Here is a 17,019-nt window from a genome sequence, read left to right on the forward strand (position 1 = left end):
TACATTTTTTTAGGAACTAAATTTGGAATCTTTCCTGGCAGATTAAAACTGTGTGCCGGTCCGAGACTCGAACTCGGGACCTTTGCCTTTCGCGGGCAACTGCTCTACCATCTGAGCTACCCAGCGCGACTCACGCCCCAAAATCTCGAAATTCCAGTTGTCACACATTTTTCATAGCTCTTCATGAGCTGAAGATGAACAAGTAGATGTGTAGGAGAGGTTGCTTACTTTTTGAGATCCTCCTCGGCCTGCTTGGCGATGCTCTCCACGTAGGAAGTGTCAAACGGGTCGTCGGCGCCTCCGGATACCTCTAGCTCCGGACTGTCTGGGATGTAGGCGAGCTTCACCTCTCCGCTGGTGACAGCGTCCACGTAGGACGTGTCGAACAGCCCATCGTCGTCCTCTTCCTCCTCCTCTTCTTCAGAAGATTCCTCGGCGGCCGACTCCTCGAGAAGGTCCCCTGTTTCGGGCGCGGTTAGGAGGTCCTTGGGGGCAGCGGAAGCTGCGCCTGAGGCTTCACCAGTGGCAGCGGGGGCTGCTGTGGGCTCAGCACTGGCTTCTTCTTGGTCTGGGCCACCTGCACCTGTGGACAGGGCAGCTGTCAGCGATTCTACATCTACAATCCGCAATCTACATCTACAGTCTACATCTACAGTCTAAATCTACAGTCTACATCTAGAGCATGCATTTACAGTCTACATCTACAGTGTGTGAGGTAACGAGCGAGTTGTGGCGCTCTGGAAGTATTATATGTTCGGAGTAGGGGAGGTCGTACAGGACGCTCGTCAAAGCTGCGACCTCGCAGCGACCACGTGGTGCTGGACGCTAGCTTAGCTACCGCGTGACGCCGTACAACCGCCGATCCAGCCGCGTGGCTGGAAATTCCATTGTGACGCTGTATCGATGAAGGAGGCACGCTGGGAGCGCCAAAGATGGCGGACTTTGTGAGACCTTAATGGCGGACGTTTCACAGTTCGTATAGAAATTAATAGTAGCCAGATGAATCATGATACCTCAAAAAGAAAGATGTACATTATTTGCATGACGATCCTGATGGTGTACTCAGATTTTCAATATCTTTATTAGTTTAAAGTTTAGTATCTGACGGTAAATTATACAAATAACACCCAGCAACGAATTTCCAAAATACAAACGCTTCATCCGATTTTGTCGATCGCAGTGTCTTTAGAAAGCTATCAGTGTAAACGTAAATTGGTATGAATTACAGGCATGTAACTTAGGGTCCCGGCGGAGGTTCGAGTCCTCCCTCAGGCATGGGTGTGTGTGTTTGTCCTTAGGATAATTTAGGTTAAGTAGTGTGTAAGCTTAGGGACTGATGACCCTAGCAGTTAAGTCCTATAAGATTTCACACACTTTTTTTTTTAACTTACGTAGTACATGTGTTATTGGACGTCAAAGTGGCCGATTACTATCAATCGCGTCAGGCCATAGGTACTCCACAGCGGTAGCAGCATCCTTATAAATATATATATTCATCTATGTCTTTGTTTATGTCAGATATATACTATTCATGAAGAAATTGGTTAAACATTTACTGTGTTTTAGAAAGCACAGAGACATTAGGAGCAGGCCGGTGTGGCCGTGTGGTTCGAGGCGCTACTCTCTGGAACTGAGCGACCGCTCCGGCCGCAGGTTCGAATCCTGCCTTGGGCATGGATGTGTGTGATGTCTTTAGATTAGTTAGTTTTATGTAGTTCTAAGTTCTAGGCGACTGATGACCTCAGACGTTAAGCCGCATAGTGCTCAGATCCATAGACATTAGGCTACTGTCCTACCTTTTGTTGCTATTCCTTTGATCTATGTTTAATTTGTTTAGGTATTTAATAATCAGTGTTACAGTCTCTTAATTGTCCAGCCGTAGGAATTTTTATTTAATTTCAAGTATTTAAATGTAAATCCAGTATTTCGTATGTACTTAAATATGCTTGTGAGTGTACGTTGGCTTGGAGACATGGAGGGAGCGCTCTAGCCAATCACAGAGCTCGTTAATGGTGAGACTGTGTGGAAGTGGGGTTGGGGGGTCGTTTCGAGAGACGACACGAGGTGAGTTCTGAACAGTGCGGTGCGAGGGACAGTACGGGACAGGACATGGGAGTGAGTGCTGGATACAGACAGTACAGCGCGACGGACGCACAGTCGGCGGAAAGACTTGGACAGTACAGCAGTTTGCGCGTAGTCGCGGAGGATAGAAATATTTCGGAGTGCCGACCTGTGCTCTTGAGTGATTTCCATGGCTTCTAGAGTGAAGACGTAGTGTGCGTTTAGAAATGAATATCTCGCAAGCTATATTGTTGTTCGTCACTAATTACGTGAAGTAGGAATCTATTGTTCCCCGATATTCAACGTATATTTTATTTAATTACTGGACCATCGACACTAATAAGTGTTTTGCAGAAATGTAACGCATTCTCAAAAGTACTTATACTATCGTACTCATCATTTAAAGTCATTAAGATAGTACCTGCACTTATATTTAATTGCAATCTTTCATTTAAAAATTTATACGTTACATCCATAATTCGAAATTGTCGAGTGACAGAAACCTTCGACCATTCGATTCATGTGTGTATTCTTATCGTATACTGTAGACTCAGCAGTATTTGGCCTGTAATGCGGCAACTCCGTATCCCAACTCCTAGACAACGAAACCAGCCAAAACTTTTAATATTCCAACTCTGATGGTGCATGCTTAAAGGCCACAACATTACACCACATCATTTCATCATATATACGTGAAAACTCGCAAGTGGTAGAAAAAAATGTGGAAACACCGCAAGAAATGGGTGCTTGAACACAAATGCATATGCTAGCTTAGCCTGTAGGTTGCGCTGTTGCATTTAACCATGAACAGCACCTACGCAATGTCCTCAATACGTTGCAAGTGTCAGTCTGGCTCAGAACAGCGTTCTGTGTAATTTCGAGTGCACTGTGCTGGAACTGAGTTCGAACGTGGGTAAATTGTTGGTGGTGGTATGGTAGGTGCTTCCGAAATCAAGGCAGCCGAAGTGTTTGGTCTTTCAAGAGACACTCTGTCGAAGATTTACACCGCATACAGGGAAACCGACAATACGACGTCCGCTGAATCACAATGCGGGTGAAGGTGTGAGTTGAGTGATCGTGAGAGACTGTCATTAACTCTCTCAGCGCCAAGCCCGTAGATTGTGCGGGCCACACTTCCTCCCAAAGGTGCCAAGCCCGTAGATTCTACGGGCCAGCGTATTTTGTTGATTAAAAAGCTATTCGCTATGCCTTCATATCTCTGGCTGTCGATGTACGATATTTATACTGTTATTTATTAGTTGCAAGAATAGATGGCGTGAATGTGCGTCTTGTTTCCACGATATTTCGTTCGTTTTGCGTCATTGTTTTCATCTGTGAATAGAAATCATTATTGGTATTCTGTGTAACAGAAATGGCCCGCCGTGGTTTATCTGATGAAGAAATTGACAGATAGATAGTGAAGATAATTCGGGCGACACAGGCGTCTTTGAAAGGGACGGCACAGAACTGTAAAATAATGAAACTTCCTGGAAGATCAGCGTACACTCCGCTGCAGATTGAAAATCTCATTCTGGAAACATACCCCAGGCTGTGGCTAAGCCATGTCTCCGCAATATCCTTTCTTTCAGGAGAGCTAGTTCTGCAAGGTTCACAGGAGAGCTTCTGTAAAGTTTGGAAGGTAGGAGACGAGATACTGGCAGAAGTAAAGCTGTGAGTACCAGGCGCGAGTCGTGCTTGGGTAGCTCAGATGCTAGAGCAATTGCCAGCTAAAGGCAAAGGTCCCGAGTTCGAGTCTCGGTCCGGCACACTGTTTTAATCTGGCAGGAAGTTTCGTATCAGCACACACTTCGCTACAGAGTGAAAATCTCATTCTGGAAAATAATGGCGGAAACGGTACTTTCATTTGCTCTTACTAGGAGTAGTCAATGCATTTAGTTACAGTGCTCGTTTCAGACCAAGAAAATGATAGTATTTGACTTCATTAGAAACTTTCCCAACACCTCAAAATAACGAAAATGGACCTGTGGGCTGAGTTACACAGAGACATAATGTTACAGGAAATGTCCACCCACAAGCAAAAAACATGTCTCCCGTGTATGTTATGTTTGTTCTTCAAAATCAAAGAAAGAAAGTGGGAAAGCAAACAGACAAGTTATCGGTGAGAACAGTGCTGCCTGACGTTATGTATGCAACCCTGTTTTAAAATAGTTTATACGAAAATGGGGCATCAATCCAAGTAGAAAGTGCTATTGTATTTAAATACGATATTCATCACTGATCATTATGTATTCTTGAACTCATTTACTCCATAAATGTACGACTTTTTTAATTTTACGAAAACAGTGTCATGTACACTCCTGGAAATTGAAATAAGAACACCGTGAATTCATTGTCCCAGGAAGGGGAAACTTTATTGACACATTCCTGGGGTCAGATACATCACATGATCACACTGACAGAACCACGGGCACATAGACACAGGCAACAGAGCATGCACAATTTCGGCACTAGTACAGTGTATATCCACCTTTCGCAGCAATGCAGGCTGCTATTCTCCCATGGAGACGATCGTAGAGATGCCGGATGTAGTCCTGTGGAACGGCTTGCCATGCCATTTCCACCTGGCGCCTCAGTTGGACCAGCGTTCGTGCTGGACGTGCAGACCGCGTGAGACGACGCTTCATCCAGTCCCAAACATGCTCAATGGGGGACAGATCCGGAGATCTTGCTGGCCAGGGTAGTTGACTTACACCTTCTAGAGCACGTTGAGTGGCACGGGATACATGCGGACGTGCATTGTCCTGTTGGAACAGCAAGTTCCCTTGCCGGTCTAGGAATGGTAGAACGATGGGTTCGATGACGGTTTGGATGTACCGTGCACTATTCAGTGTCCCCTCGACGATCACCAGTGGTGTACGGCCAGTGTAGGAGATCGCTCCCCACACCATGATGCCGGGTGTTGGCCCTGTGTGCCTCGGTCGTATGCAGTCCTGATTGTGGCGCTCACCTGCACGGCGCCAAACACGCATACGACCATCATTGGCACCAAGGCAGAAGCGACTCTCATCGCTGAAGACGACACGTCTCCATTCGTCCCTCCATTCACGCCTGTCGCGACACCACTGGAGGCGGGCTGCACGATGTTGGGGCGTGAGCGGAAGACGGCCTAACGGTGTGCGGGACCGTAGCCCAGCTTCATGGAGACGGTTGCGAATGGTCCTCGCCGATACCCCGGGAGCAACAGTGTCCCTAATTTGCTGGGAAGTGGCGGTGCGGTCCCCTACGGCACTGCGTAGGATCCTACGGTCTTGGCGTGCATCCGTGCGTCGCTGCGGTCCGGTCCCAGGTCGACGGGCACGTGCACATTCCGCCGACCACTGGCGACAACATCGATGTACTGTGGAGACCTCACGACCCACGTGTTGAGCAATTCGGCGGTACGTCCACCCGGCCTCCCACATGGCCACTATACGCCCTCGCTCAAAGTCCGTCAACTGCACATACGGTTCACGTCCACGCTGTCGCGGCATGCTACCAGTGTTAAAGACTGCGATGGAGCTCCGTATGCCACGGCAAACTGGCTGACACTGACGGCGGCGGTGCACAAATGCTGCGCAGCTAGCGCCATTCGACGGCCAACACCGCGGTTTCTGGTGTGTCCGCTGTGCCGTGCGTGTGATCATTGCTTGTACAGCCCTCTCGCAGTGTCCGGAGCAAGTATGGTGGGTCTGACACACCGGTGTCAATGTGTTCTTTTTTCCATTTCCAGGAGTGTATAATAACATAATTTGTCAATGTTATAATATACATTGTTTTGTTCATAATTGCATATGAAAGAAGACAAAATGGGCTTAAAATGGTGTTAATTTTGTATTTATATGTTCGATATTTTCCAAGACATAAATTTTTGAACAGAGCTGAAGTTATCTCGATTCCGCGGACATTGACTAATATGGTGCGGGTACTGAGAGCCTTAAAGAGGATTCTGACGAAAAATAAGAGGACGACAGCGACGAACGTCACTCCAAAATTGAATATCGCAATAGCGATATCCTTTAAGCGCTGAAATAACACAAAAAGAGCTCCAAAAGCGGGAAATTGAAGAAGAAATTGGAATTCCATAACCACACATTAGCGATGGGAATGCCCGTAATAGGAAAACATGGTGCCGAAGCCATAAAAAACTGGACCATGAAGCAGTGGAAGATTGTCATTTGGTCGGATGAGTCTTCTCTCTCTCCATCTTCTGGCTGAGTTAACATCTCAAGAGTCAAACATGGCGGGCGTTCGGTGACGACTTCGGCAACTATTTCTGGTATTCTACGAGATGGTTACTTTGCAAGCTAACTTTACCGCCAAGGATTCTGGCCATTCAAGTCCACCCCACAGAACAATATTTGCTCCCAAATGGTGATGTTGTGTTCCGAAACGATAGCGCTCACACAGTTCGCACCGTCCAAGGATGATTTTGACAACACGACGATGAATTTTCGCATCTCCCCTGGCCATCACAGCCAGCAGATCTCAGTAGTATTGAGCTTTTGTGGTTTACTTTGCAAAGAAGCGAGCTTCATCATCATTTCCTGCACTTGACACTATTGTTTACGAAGACTGATAATACGATTCCATTAAAGATCCTACAGGCCCTGAATCTATTCATTCCTTTTCAGTGCTAATGTTTGTCTTACCATATCAGACATGTTAATATGATGAGGTTTTGGTGTTTCCAAATTTTGTCTACCACCTTTACAGTCTACATCTACACTCTGAATCTGCACTCTGTATCCACCTACAGTCTAAATTTACGTCTACACTTTGAGAGCCACCTTATGGTGTGTGTCAGTCTGTACTTCATGTTCCACTTTCACTTTGCTACTACAGCTGAAAATGTTGCGCATGAGAACAACTGTAGGCAAGCCTCTTTGTGAGTGTGTATCTCCCTAATGTTATTTTACATTCGACTGAACGGAGGTATACATTATTGCAGTATCTATAGTGTCAGAGGACTTCAAGGGTACCTCTTCATTCCTTAGTAATTTGGACTTTGCTATCCTACTTAATTGCGCATTGATTCTTCCTGATTTGTTTCTAAAGCTTCAGCTTACTCTTTATCGTTTCGAAATTGTGATCTGAGTCTGCTGCTGGATACGCCTTACAATCCACTATATGATTTTGGAATCTCTGCCTGAGATTGATGTAATCTAACTGAAATCTTCCCATATCTCCTAGCCTTTTCCAAGTATACCTCTTCCTCTTGTGATTCTTGAACAGAATATTCGCTATTACTAATTGAAATTTATTGCAGAACTCAATTCGTCCGTCTCCTCTCTTATTCTCAGTACCAAGCTCATATTCTCCCTCCACCCTTTCTTCCACTCCTTCTCCTCAACTGCATTCCAGTCCCCTATGGCCATTAGATTTTTATCTCCCTTTACGTACTGGACTACCCTTTCAATATCCTCATATACTTTCTCTCTTAATCTGCTTGCGACGACATGAATACCTGAACTATCGTTTTCGGTGTTGGTTTTGCTGTCGATTCTGATGAGAACAACCCTATCACTGAACTGTTCACAGTAACACATTCTGTGCCCTACCTTCCTATTTATGAATCTTGCTATTCCAAGCCCCAACTCGTAGAAGATTACTCTTTCTGTTGGTTATTCAATCTTTTTCTCACAATATGTGTCTTTAACGCAGTGGTTTCCATTGCGTTCTGTATCCTCATGCCATCGATCAATACTGATTCTTCTGCCTTTATGGGCAGCTTCCCACCTGAAGGGCAAGGGAGTGCCCTGAACCTCTTTCCTTTCCTCCGTCCTCTTTGACAAGGCCTTTGGCGGAACGAGGGTGACTTCTTATGCCAGAAGTCTTCGGCCGCCATTCTTGATGATTTTTGCATAGAATTTTAACAGTAAACCACATCATGATGCACAGTGCCTCTCTGGAGTTGCATTTCTGTGTCCCTTTCACACTTACTAAACTAACGTGTCATGAAATGTGCTGCTCTTCTTCGGATCCTCTGTCGTCCCTCTATCTACCATTCTCGTCAGAAATTCCAGACTTTCAGCAATACTCAAGTTTTGATATAACGAGAGCCTTGTAAGTTACTTCCTTTGTGGGATACCTCCAGTGAATCTAACTTCCCATCTACCTTGCAGACGATTAGTTTTATGTGACTTCTCCAATTTCAATCGCTCCATACATACACTCCCAGGTGTTTATGTACGTGACTGTTGCGAATGATTGTGCAGCGAGGGTGCACTCAAACAACAATAGAAATTTCCGCCTGTTTATGGACAATCTCTTGCATTTCTTTATGTTGAGCGCCAACAGTCAATCCCAGCACTTCTCTACAAACTTCTTCTCTTCCTAATATTATAAGTACAACAGCATAATGTATGACCAGCATCTTGGAGCTTCCGACGTTGTCTACGAGGTCTTTTATATATATTAAGAGCAGTAGTATTCCTTAGAGAATGGTGGAAGTGATGCGCAAACCATGAAGTAAATTCTTTATAATCTGAAACGTAGAAACCTAATTTACAGTAAACGTCCTGTAAATGTTGAAGATCTTCTTACTTGCGTGCTTCCTAAGAAAAATTGAAGAGGAATTTGGCATAACGCAAGAAACTTTTTTGTAGCTTTGCTTTCATCTAGACAAGCTTCAGTACTTTTTATGCAATCTCCAGTGGGTTTATTTGCTTATTTTCTTTGAGCAAAATTGTTATTACATGTTAACTTCTGAGGAAACTTTTGGTTCAAAATACTTACATTTGTAAAATGAGCGATTATTGTCAAATATTTTACATTAGCTTGCATACAGTACAGAATTGAGAATGTATCATTCAATTGAGGCATTCTGTGTTGTTCATTTACGACACGTCTGAAATTCTAGTTTTATAGTATATTTCGAAGTAAAATAGATATATGAGTTTTTTCCATACCTCACGTGAAGCTAATGGTTGTTTGTGGTGGTAGCTTTAAGTTGATTGAGATTGGAAATAAAAATTAAAAAAACAAAACAGTTTGAAGTTTGCAAAGGACAAGCTGTAACCTGTGTGGAATATCTAAAACAACCAGCGTAAACAGCCAATAGCTTCATTTGCGGTAAGTAAACAAATGTATACATCCACTTTACTTCGAAATTTGCAATGAAAGTGGAACCTTTAGACATATCGTAAATGAACAACATAGACTGCCTCCACTCATTAATACATGTCTCAACTGTGTATTGTATGTAAACTAATGTGATATATTTGACAATAATCGCTCACTTTACAAATGTAAGTAATTTGTACAAAAAGTATCGTTAGAGGTCAACATGTAACAACGATTTTTCAGAAAGAGAATGAACAAATAAATCCACTGAAGGTAACACAAAAAGAGCTAAAACATGTCCCTGTGGCCGGCCGGAGTGGCCGAGCGGTTCTAGGCGCTACAGTCTGGAACCGCGCGACCGCTACGTCGCAGGTTCGAATCCTGCCTCGGGCATGGATGTATGTGATGTCCTTAGGTTAGTTAGGTTTAAGTAGTTCTAAGTTCTAGGGGACTGATGACCACAAAAGTTAAGTCCCATAGTGCTCAGAGCCATTTGAACCATGTCCCTTTGAAAACAAAACTACAAAGCGGTATCCTGCATAAGGCGGAGTTCCTCTCCAGTTTTTCTGATGTGCAGTATTTGTGGTGTAAGAGGTAAGAGATTCGTCTGAGTGTCAGTCATCACCAAACTCAGTGGCGGTGCCCTGCCTTGAGATCCAAAGCATTATGCTGACACCTGTGTCCTGTCCACCTTGAGCACGACTGCCATTCAGGCGGCCCGATGAGGTATGCTCACACATGGGTCGCGACCTACTGAGAGCAGACACGAGATGCGGGTAGCAGTGATCAGGGGCCCTCAGTCTTCCAGCATTACGCAGATGCGACCCATGCCAGCAGACCCGTTACCAGACGAGACAGCATCACACCGGTCACATAGCCTGCCCCAAGTTTGGTTCAGATACGTGTTAGTGCAGAGCGGTTATCGACCATCTCATAACTTACTAAGTAACGTGAAATCCATGTTGTTGTTGCTGTTGTGATCCTCAGACAGGAGACTGCTCTGATGCAGCTCCCCAAGCTACTCAGTCCTGTGCAAGCCTCTTCATCTCTGCATAATTACTCCAACCCATATCCATCAGAACCTGCTTACTATATCCGAAAGGTAGTTTTCCTATACAATTTTTACCCTCCACATTTCCTTCAATTACCAAACTAATGATTCCTTGCCGCCTCATAATGCGTCTATTAAATAGTGTAAGTAGGCTGCTTAGGTTTTTATATTGGTAACGCCAAGTAGAGCTCTGCATGAAAATCACTGGCTGTGCTGTGTGCAGCCTGTGGCTGGTTTGCATTGTTGTTGGCTATTGTAGTGTTGGGCAGCTGGATGTTAACAGCGCGTAGCGTTGCGCAGTTGGAGTTGAGCCGCCAGCAGTGGTGGATGTGGGGAGAGAGATAGCGGAATTTTGAGAGCGGACGATCTGGACGTGTGTCCATCAGAAAGAGTAAATTTGTAATATTGTATATCATGGACTGGTATATATATTATGACTTTTGAACACTATTAAGGTAAATACATTGTTTGTTCTCCATCAAAATCTTTCATTTGCTAACTATGCCTATCAGTAGTTAGTGCCTTCAGTAGTTTGAATCTCTTATTTAGCTGGCAGTAGTGGCGCTCTCTGTATTGCAGTAGTTCGAGTAACGAACATTTTTGTGATGTAAGTAATTTGTGAAAGGCATAGGTTAATATTAGTCAGGGCCATTCTTTTGTAGGGATTATTGAGAGTCAGATTGCGTTGCGCTAAAAAATGTTGTGTGTCAGTTTAGTGTTGATCAGGATATGTAAAGAGCGAAATGTCTGAGTACGTTCAGTTTTGCTCAGCTATTTGAAAATCAAATAATGTAAGAAATTTATCAGCACAGTAATTCAATAATTTTTCTAAGGGGACGATTCAACAGATCTTTCTATCAGTGAAGTTGTGAAGCAAATTTCTGTCTTCCTCACTTCAGTTCAGTGACTGCTCATTAATTATTCGATCCACGCACATAATTTTCAACATTCTTGCTTACTACCACATTTGCAAAGCTTCTATCCTCTTCTTGCCTGATGTGCTTCTCATAGTGTTACACTTCCTTATAAAAATACACTCCCACACAAACGACTTTAGAAAACGCTTCCTAAAACTTAAGTTCATATTCTGAGCATGTAACTGAAATGTGTAGGAAGGCATCAACGTTCTTACAAAAATTTAAAAACCTTCTTCCCTCTTGACGAGAAAAACACATGAACTTCCAATTATTTATTACGGAGAAGTTATCTGACAAGGTCTTTCTCAGGAAAGCTCACGAAACCTGGAATGGGTTATCAATGCCAGTGTTCGTTTTATCTGTGATGTTCGATTCTTTGATCATTTTTCATCATTATACACACGACTGTCCTGGCTGCGTGCAGACAAGTGCAGAGATTTCCGTACCCTCTGATGTCTTACCGACGAACACTGGCCCACATATGTCTCCTCAACCTTAACGCTCTTGTCTGAACAACATGGCAGGAAACACCCGTTCCCAGCAGAGAAAAACCCTTTCTGTGACACTCCGTCGTTCAGAAACTTTCTTGAAGTCCTCAGTAGGAGGAACCCGGTTCTGCCATAACCTCGCACATTGTATTAGAGAAGTGAACAATATCTCCAGCTTCAGGAGACAGTTAATAACATATCTAGTACAGTAACAACAATGATTACCATTGTTTCCGTATGCACCTATTACCCTTGTACATCCTTCTTTCCAACCAGGTTTTCTTCATTTCCCAGCACTGTTTGCTGGAGCAGTCTCCTTAAATCTCCTTTCCCCATGACTGACTATATCGGAAAACATCCGTATATTGTATACCTATAAATTCTCTTTGAAAATCTACCATCATTATTGTTATTATTGTCATTATTATTATTACTATTAATATTATCATTATCAGTGGTAGCAGCAGCTGTAGTTGAATTACTGCCAGTATTAACTTGATTAGTTCATTGTTAGTACTATCTACGCACACTGTCATAATAGACACTTAAATCATTTTAATACTTCTTGTCATACTAAAATCGTTATTTCTTAGATATCTATGAACTAAAAAAGGAACTCTACGTATCAAACCATGGCCGAAATAGGAAAGGGCCAAGTGCCCATAATCACATCAGGTTAAATAAATACATATATAAAAATAAATGTATTCGATGGTAACATATTCTTTCTGCAGGAACCCTATTCTTGCCATGCTCTCTCCTTCATCGTCAGTTATTTTGCTGCCCAAGTTATCAGAAACCATTGACTAGTTGTAATGTCTGATATTCCAATGTAATTCTATGAACATAATCTGATTCAATTAAACTACATCCCGTTTCCCTAGTTTTACGTTTCTTGATATTCACCTTCTACTCTTTTCCCAAGACACCATTATTGTGATCAGCTGCTCTGCCAAGTTATTTCCTGTCTCTGAGAGAATTTCAGTGCCATTAACGAACCCCAAAGTTTTTATTTCTGCTCCCTAAATCTGAATTTCCTCTTCAAATTTCTCCTTGATTTCCTTTACTGTGTGCTAACTGTACAAACAGAATGATACCAGGGTTAGGCCCTTATCACTCCCTTCTCAATTATGGATTCGCTTTCATGTCCTCCGGCTCTTGTAACTGCGCTATAGTTTCTGAAAAAATCGTAGATAACCCTTCACTTCCTATATTTTAACGATGCTATCTTCTGAATTTCGAAAACTGTATTCCAGGATCATTGCCAAACGTTTTCTCCAAATCTGTTAATACTGTAGATGTAGGTTACCCCTTTTAAAAAATCCGTCTTCGAAGATTGGTTGTTGAGTCAACACTGTCTCACGTGTACCTGCATTGCTCCAGAATTCAGACTGATCTTCCACATGGCAGGCTTCTCCAATTATTTCCATTCTTATGTGAATAGTTCGTGTCAGTATTTTGTAGCCACGAGTTTTCAAACAAATAATTTGGTCATATTCACAGGTGCTGACCTGCCTTCTTTTTAATACAAATTATTACATTGTTATAGCAGTCTGAATTTATTTCGCTTGTGTCATATATCATGCATACAAGTTAGAATAGTTTTGCTGTGGCTAGTTCTACGTTGTCTACTGCAGCGAATTTGTTTGGACTTACTTCTTTCATAACTCTGCCAAATTTTTCTGGCAGTGTCATATGTCCCATCTCATCTCTATTTCCTTTCTTTTCTTTTTCTGTAATATTCTCTTTGAGTTTGTTTCCTTTATAAAGACCTTCTGTTTATTCATTTATACAGACCCTCCATTTATTCCTTTCACTTTCCATCCTTCCCTCCTTTGCCTGGTACTGGCTTTCCATCTGAGCTCTTAATATTCATATAGTCGCTACACTTCTACAAAGGTCCCTTTAATTTTCCTATATGTTGCATCTACCATTCACTTAGTCATGCGGTTTCTACAGCCTTCCATTTATCGTCTAGCCATTCCTGTTTTACCATTTTACAGTTCCTGTCAATGTCATCTTTTAGTCGTCTGTATTCCCTCTTGCCTACTTCATTTGCTGCATTTTTACATTTTGTACTTTCGTCAGTCAATTTCAATATCTTGTGTGTTATCCCAAAATTTATTTTTGCCCGTCTGTTGCAGGGCAGTAAAATCCAGTGGAATGCAGTACTTCTGTATGCGCAGGACCACCTAATTCACACGTCCCATTTGCTAAAGTCTTTTATAATGGTTTTGGGCTAATAATGTTTGGCCGTACCTCAGGTGAGCTGCAGAGAGTAAGCGATTTGCTCAACTGATGCACTGTCCACCTGCTCACTACATAGGACAGTGCTAGTTAGCCATCCATCACATGTCCCCATCCACGCTACCTCATTTCAGTCACTTTCATGATGAACGCACTTTAGATTCAAGTGAAACAATATGTTTCCAGAGACCTTTTAAAGTCTCAGATATCTATGATGTATGTATGCAGACTGAAGTGACGAATGAAAATTTGTATCAAGGTCCGTATTTGAACCCGAAGTTCCTACTCTGTAGACAGATACGCTAATCACTACGCCACCCTGGCACAGTGGCTTTGCACAGCTGCATGGACTATCCTAGCACGGTTCCCTCCTCATTCACACCTCAGCTCACTGCTATGCTGTTCATTGCAGTCAGGAATCAGTCCCTGCAGTTTTTCGGTTTTATTAATGTTTGTATACATTAGAGATATTTGAGACTTGAAAAGGTCTCTGGAATCATGTAGTTTCATTTGGTTAAGAATACCTATGCCTGGTTTTCTGGCAGCATCCTCCGATTTGTTTGATTCTGAGGTGCTATTACAAAACAGTTGGAGAACCTTTGCAATGCTGTTTGTGTTTAGGTGAAATACCTCTGGACTGAGGTGTGAATGGGAATTTGGATTGAGTAGGGCTAGGGTAGGCCATGCAATTGGGCAAAGCCACTGTGCGAGGATGGCGTAGTGGTTAGCGCATCTATCTAGTGAGCAGGAGGTCCTTGTTTGAGTCCCAGCGTTGGTACAAATTTTCATTTATCGTTTCGGTCTGCATATGTACATCACACTTTAGATTATGACTTACGTGTACTCACTGCAGCCACCCTCTTCAAATAGTTGCACAGATGAGTGAATTCAGAGAAACTGGGGGTAGACTTTCGATTATTTCATGATCCAACTTGAAATGATATGGCTGTGGTATCAGTTTTAAGATTCCGCTAAATGTATTAGTAAAACCCTGAGCATCAACTTTTAACTTACACTTCTCCTGTGAGCAACCAGGAAGCAACCATTAAGCAACTGATGTTTAGTCTCTGAGGTGCTATTTCAGCATTGTACAAGTACTTCAGCCCTGAATTCCAATAGTTGGAAGGAAAGAGAAGAAAAGTAATGCTATCATTATATAGAATTCAGATTCTTTTAACCACAATAGTCTCCAAATACTTCCTTGAAGGACGTGATAGGCTCCCTGCTGTTGCCTTACTAAGATTTAACTGTCATCGTTTATCGCCTTCAGAATATTTCTGACCATTATTGTTACCATTATTACTACTTCTTTGTAGTCTCATCACCATCATCATCATCACCATACACCCAGCGCTACCTTCATTACATAGTAACACTCAAAGCATCATAATCATAAGATTTCCTGTAAAAGTCCATGAGAGCAAATCAGCCTTCCAAACGTTTTTATAATTTCCAGAGTCTTTTATCAGAACTAATCTATGACTGAGAAGTTCAAATCAGAGAAGGGCACACTCTAGGCACGCACTCGTCATCTTTACATGTTTATTATTAAAAATCATCAGAATGATCATTAGTATCGCCAAAAGAGAATTACTTTTACATGTAGTCAATCACAGTCACATACACGAAATATTTGTGTTAATGACATGGCATTTTTGCAGTGTGAATATAGGGTTACGATTTATCTCACAGTCATCTGGCGAAACTTATGTTATTTCATAAATACACTGTGTCTGTGATGTCAGTCAGAAAGTGAAAAAAGTTGTCAGTTAACACCTCTCATCCAAGCTGGCCAAGCTGTACCAACTAGAAAGACTTACATGAAGCTTCACAAGAAAACGAACTCAAGATCATTATCGTCTGACCAACATTCTCTGACAATTATCATCATCCACCATCAATATCATTCTCTGACAGTTATCATCATCCACCATCAGTATAATCCTGTCATTAGAATCGTCCTGTTATCAGCATCATTATCAGCATCATGCTATCATCAGCATTATCCTGCCTTCAGGATAGTCCTTTCATCAGAAGCATCCTGTCATCACTATTATCCTATCATCGGCATCATCCTGTCATCATCATCAGCCTGTCATCACCATCATCATGTCATCAGCATCATTCTATCACAGCATTATCCCACTGTCAGCTTCATCTTGTTGTCAGCTTCATCATGTCATACGTGAACAATAGACATAGACTACACTTAGATTACACAGACACAAACATAGATATATACACAGCAATAAGAGACGAAGAACAACCGGCACAATTAAATGCACTGACAAACAGTATTTCAAAAACTACACATGAAGAGTATATGCGGAAATAACATTACAGACATGCCTATGTGCAGCGAAACAACAATATCCAGAGGATGGACAGCGATACCCACAGTGACAATGAACATAGTGACAAGGAGGAGAAACAGGAGGAGGAAGCTGAGATGTGACAGTAAATAAGCAAAAGTGCTGGCAATCTTGCCAAGAAAACACCACATGCTGTACATGGATGGGCACCTAAAGCAATTAATACATAGGATTAGTAATAAATAGGATAAGCAACATTATTTCTCTACTAATAACCATTTGTGTGTGTGTGTGTGTGTGTGTGTGTGTGTGTGTGTGTGTGTGTGTGACTGGTGGTCAACGGACCGAAGAAACCACTTCAAGGTATTCACCATCAGTCACATTCGGTGATGGCACTAACAAATCTCTCATCTATCCTATTCTTCTTAAAAAACAACAAAATTTTATGTATATTTCAACCTTAAATTATTGTTATTTTGAAAAGTATCAATGTTATACAACAAAAGGAAAGAAAATTGTAAAAAGATGAAAAACGAAAATTGTAATATGTACGTGCTGTTTTAAATATCAGGTAACAGATTAATAATTTGACAATAAATAAATAAATAAAACGTCCTGTGACCTTCTCAGCTCTATGATCTTCTATGCTTCATAACATTCTCACAGTCATCACATTGTCAGTTTCATCACACAGTCAACTTCAGCACACTCTGAGTTACAGCTTGATCACATTGTAAATTTCGTCGCTTTGTCAGCTTTCTGCATCATCTGATTCATCACATTGATAGATTCATTGCATTGCAAGCTTCGTCACATTTTCAGCTTCATCATATTCTCCATCATATTGTCAGTTCCATCACATCATCAGCTTTATCACATCG

The 17,019-nt window shown here is 42.2% G+C and overlaps 1 protein-coding gene across 1 annotated transcript in view; it reads right to left on the reverse strand.

Annotated features, from left to right (window-relative positions):
- Positions 1-17,019, reverse strand: part of LOC126424624 (uncharacterized) — a 343,469-nt gene that overhangs the window by 260,717 nt on the left and 65,733 nt on the right. The window contains exon 4 of the mRNA XM_050087361.1: positions 229-583. Within this exon, the coding sequence (XP_049943318.1) occupies positions 229-583 (355 nt within the window). The remainder of the gene's footprint in view (positions 1-228; positions 584-17,019) is intronic.

Source organism: Schistocerca serialis, chromosome 10, assembly GCF_023864345.2.
Source record: "Schistocerca serialis cubense isolate TAMUIC-IGC-003099 chromosome 10, iqSchSeri2.2, whole genome shotgun sequence".
Classification (NCBI taxonomy): domain Eukaryota; kingdom Metazoa; phylum Arthropoda; class Insecta; order Orthoptera; family Acrididae; genus Schistocerca; species Schistocerca serialis.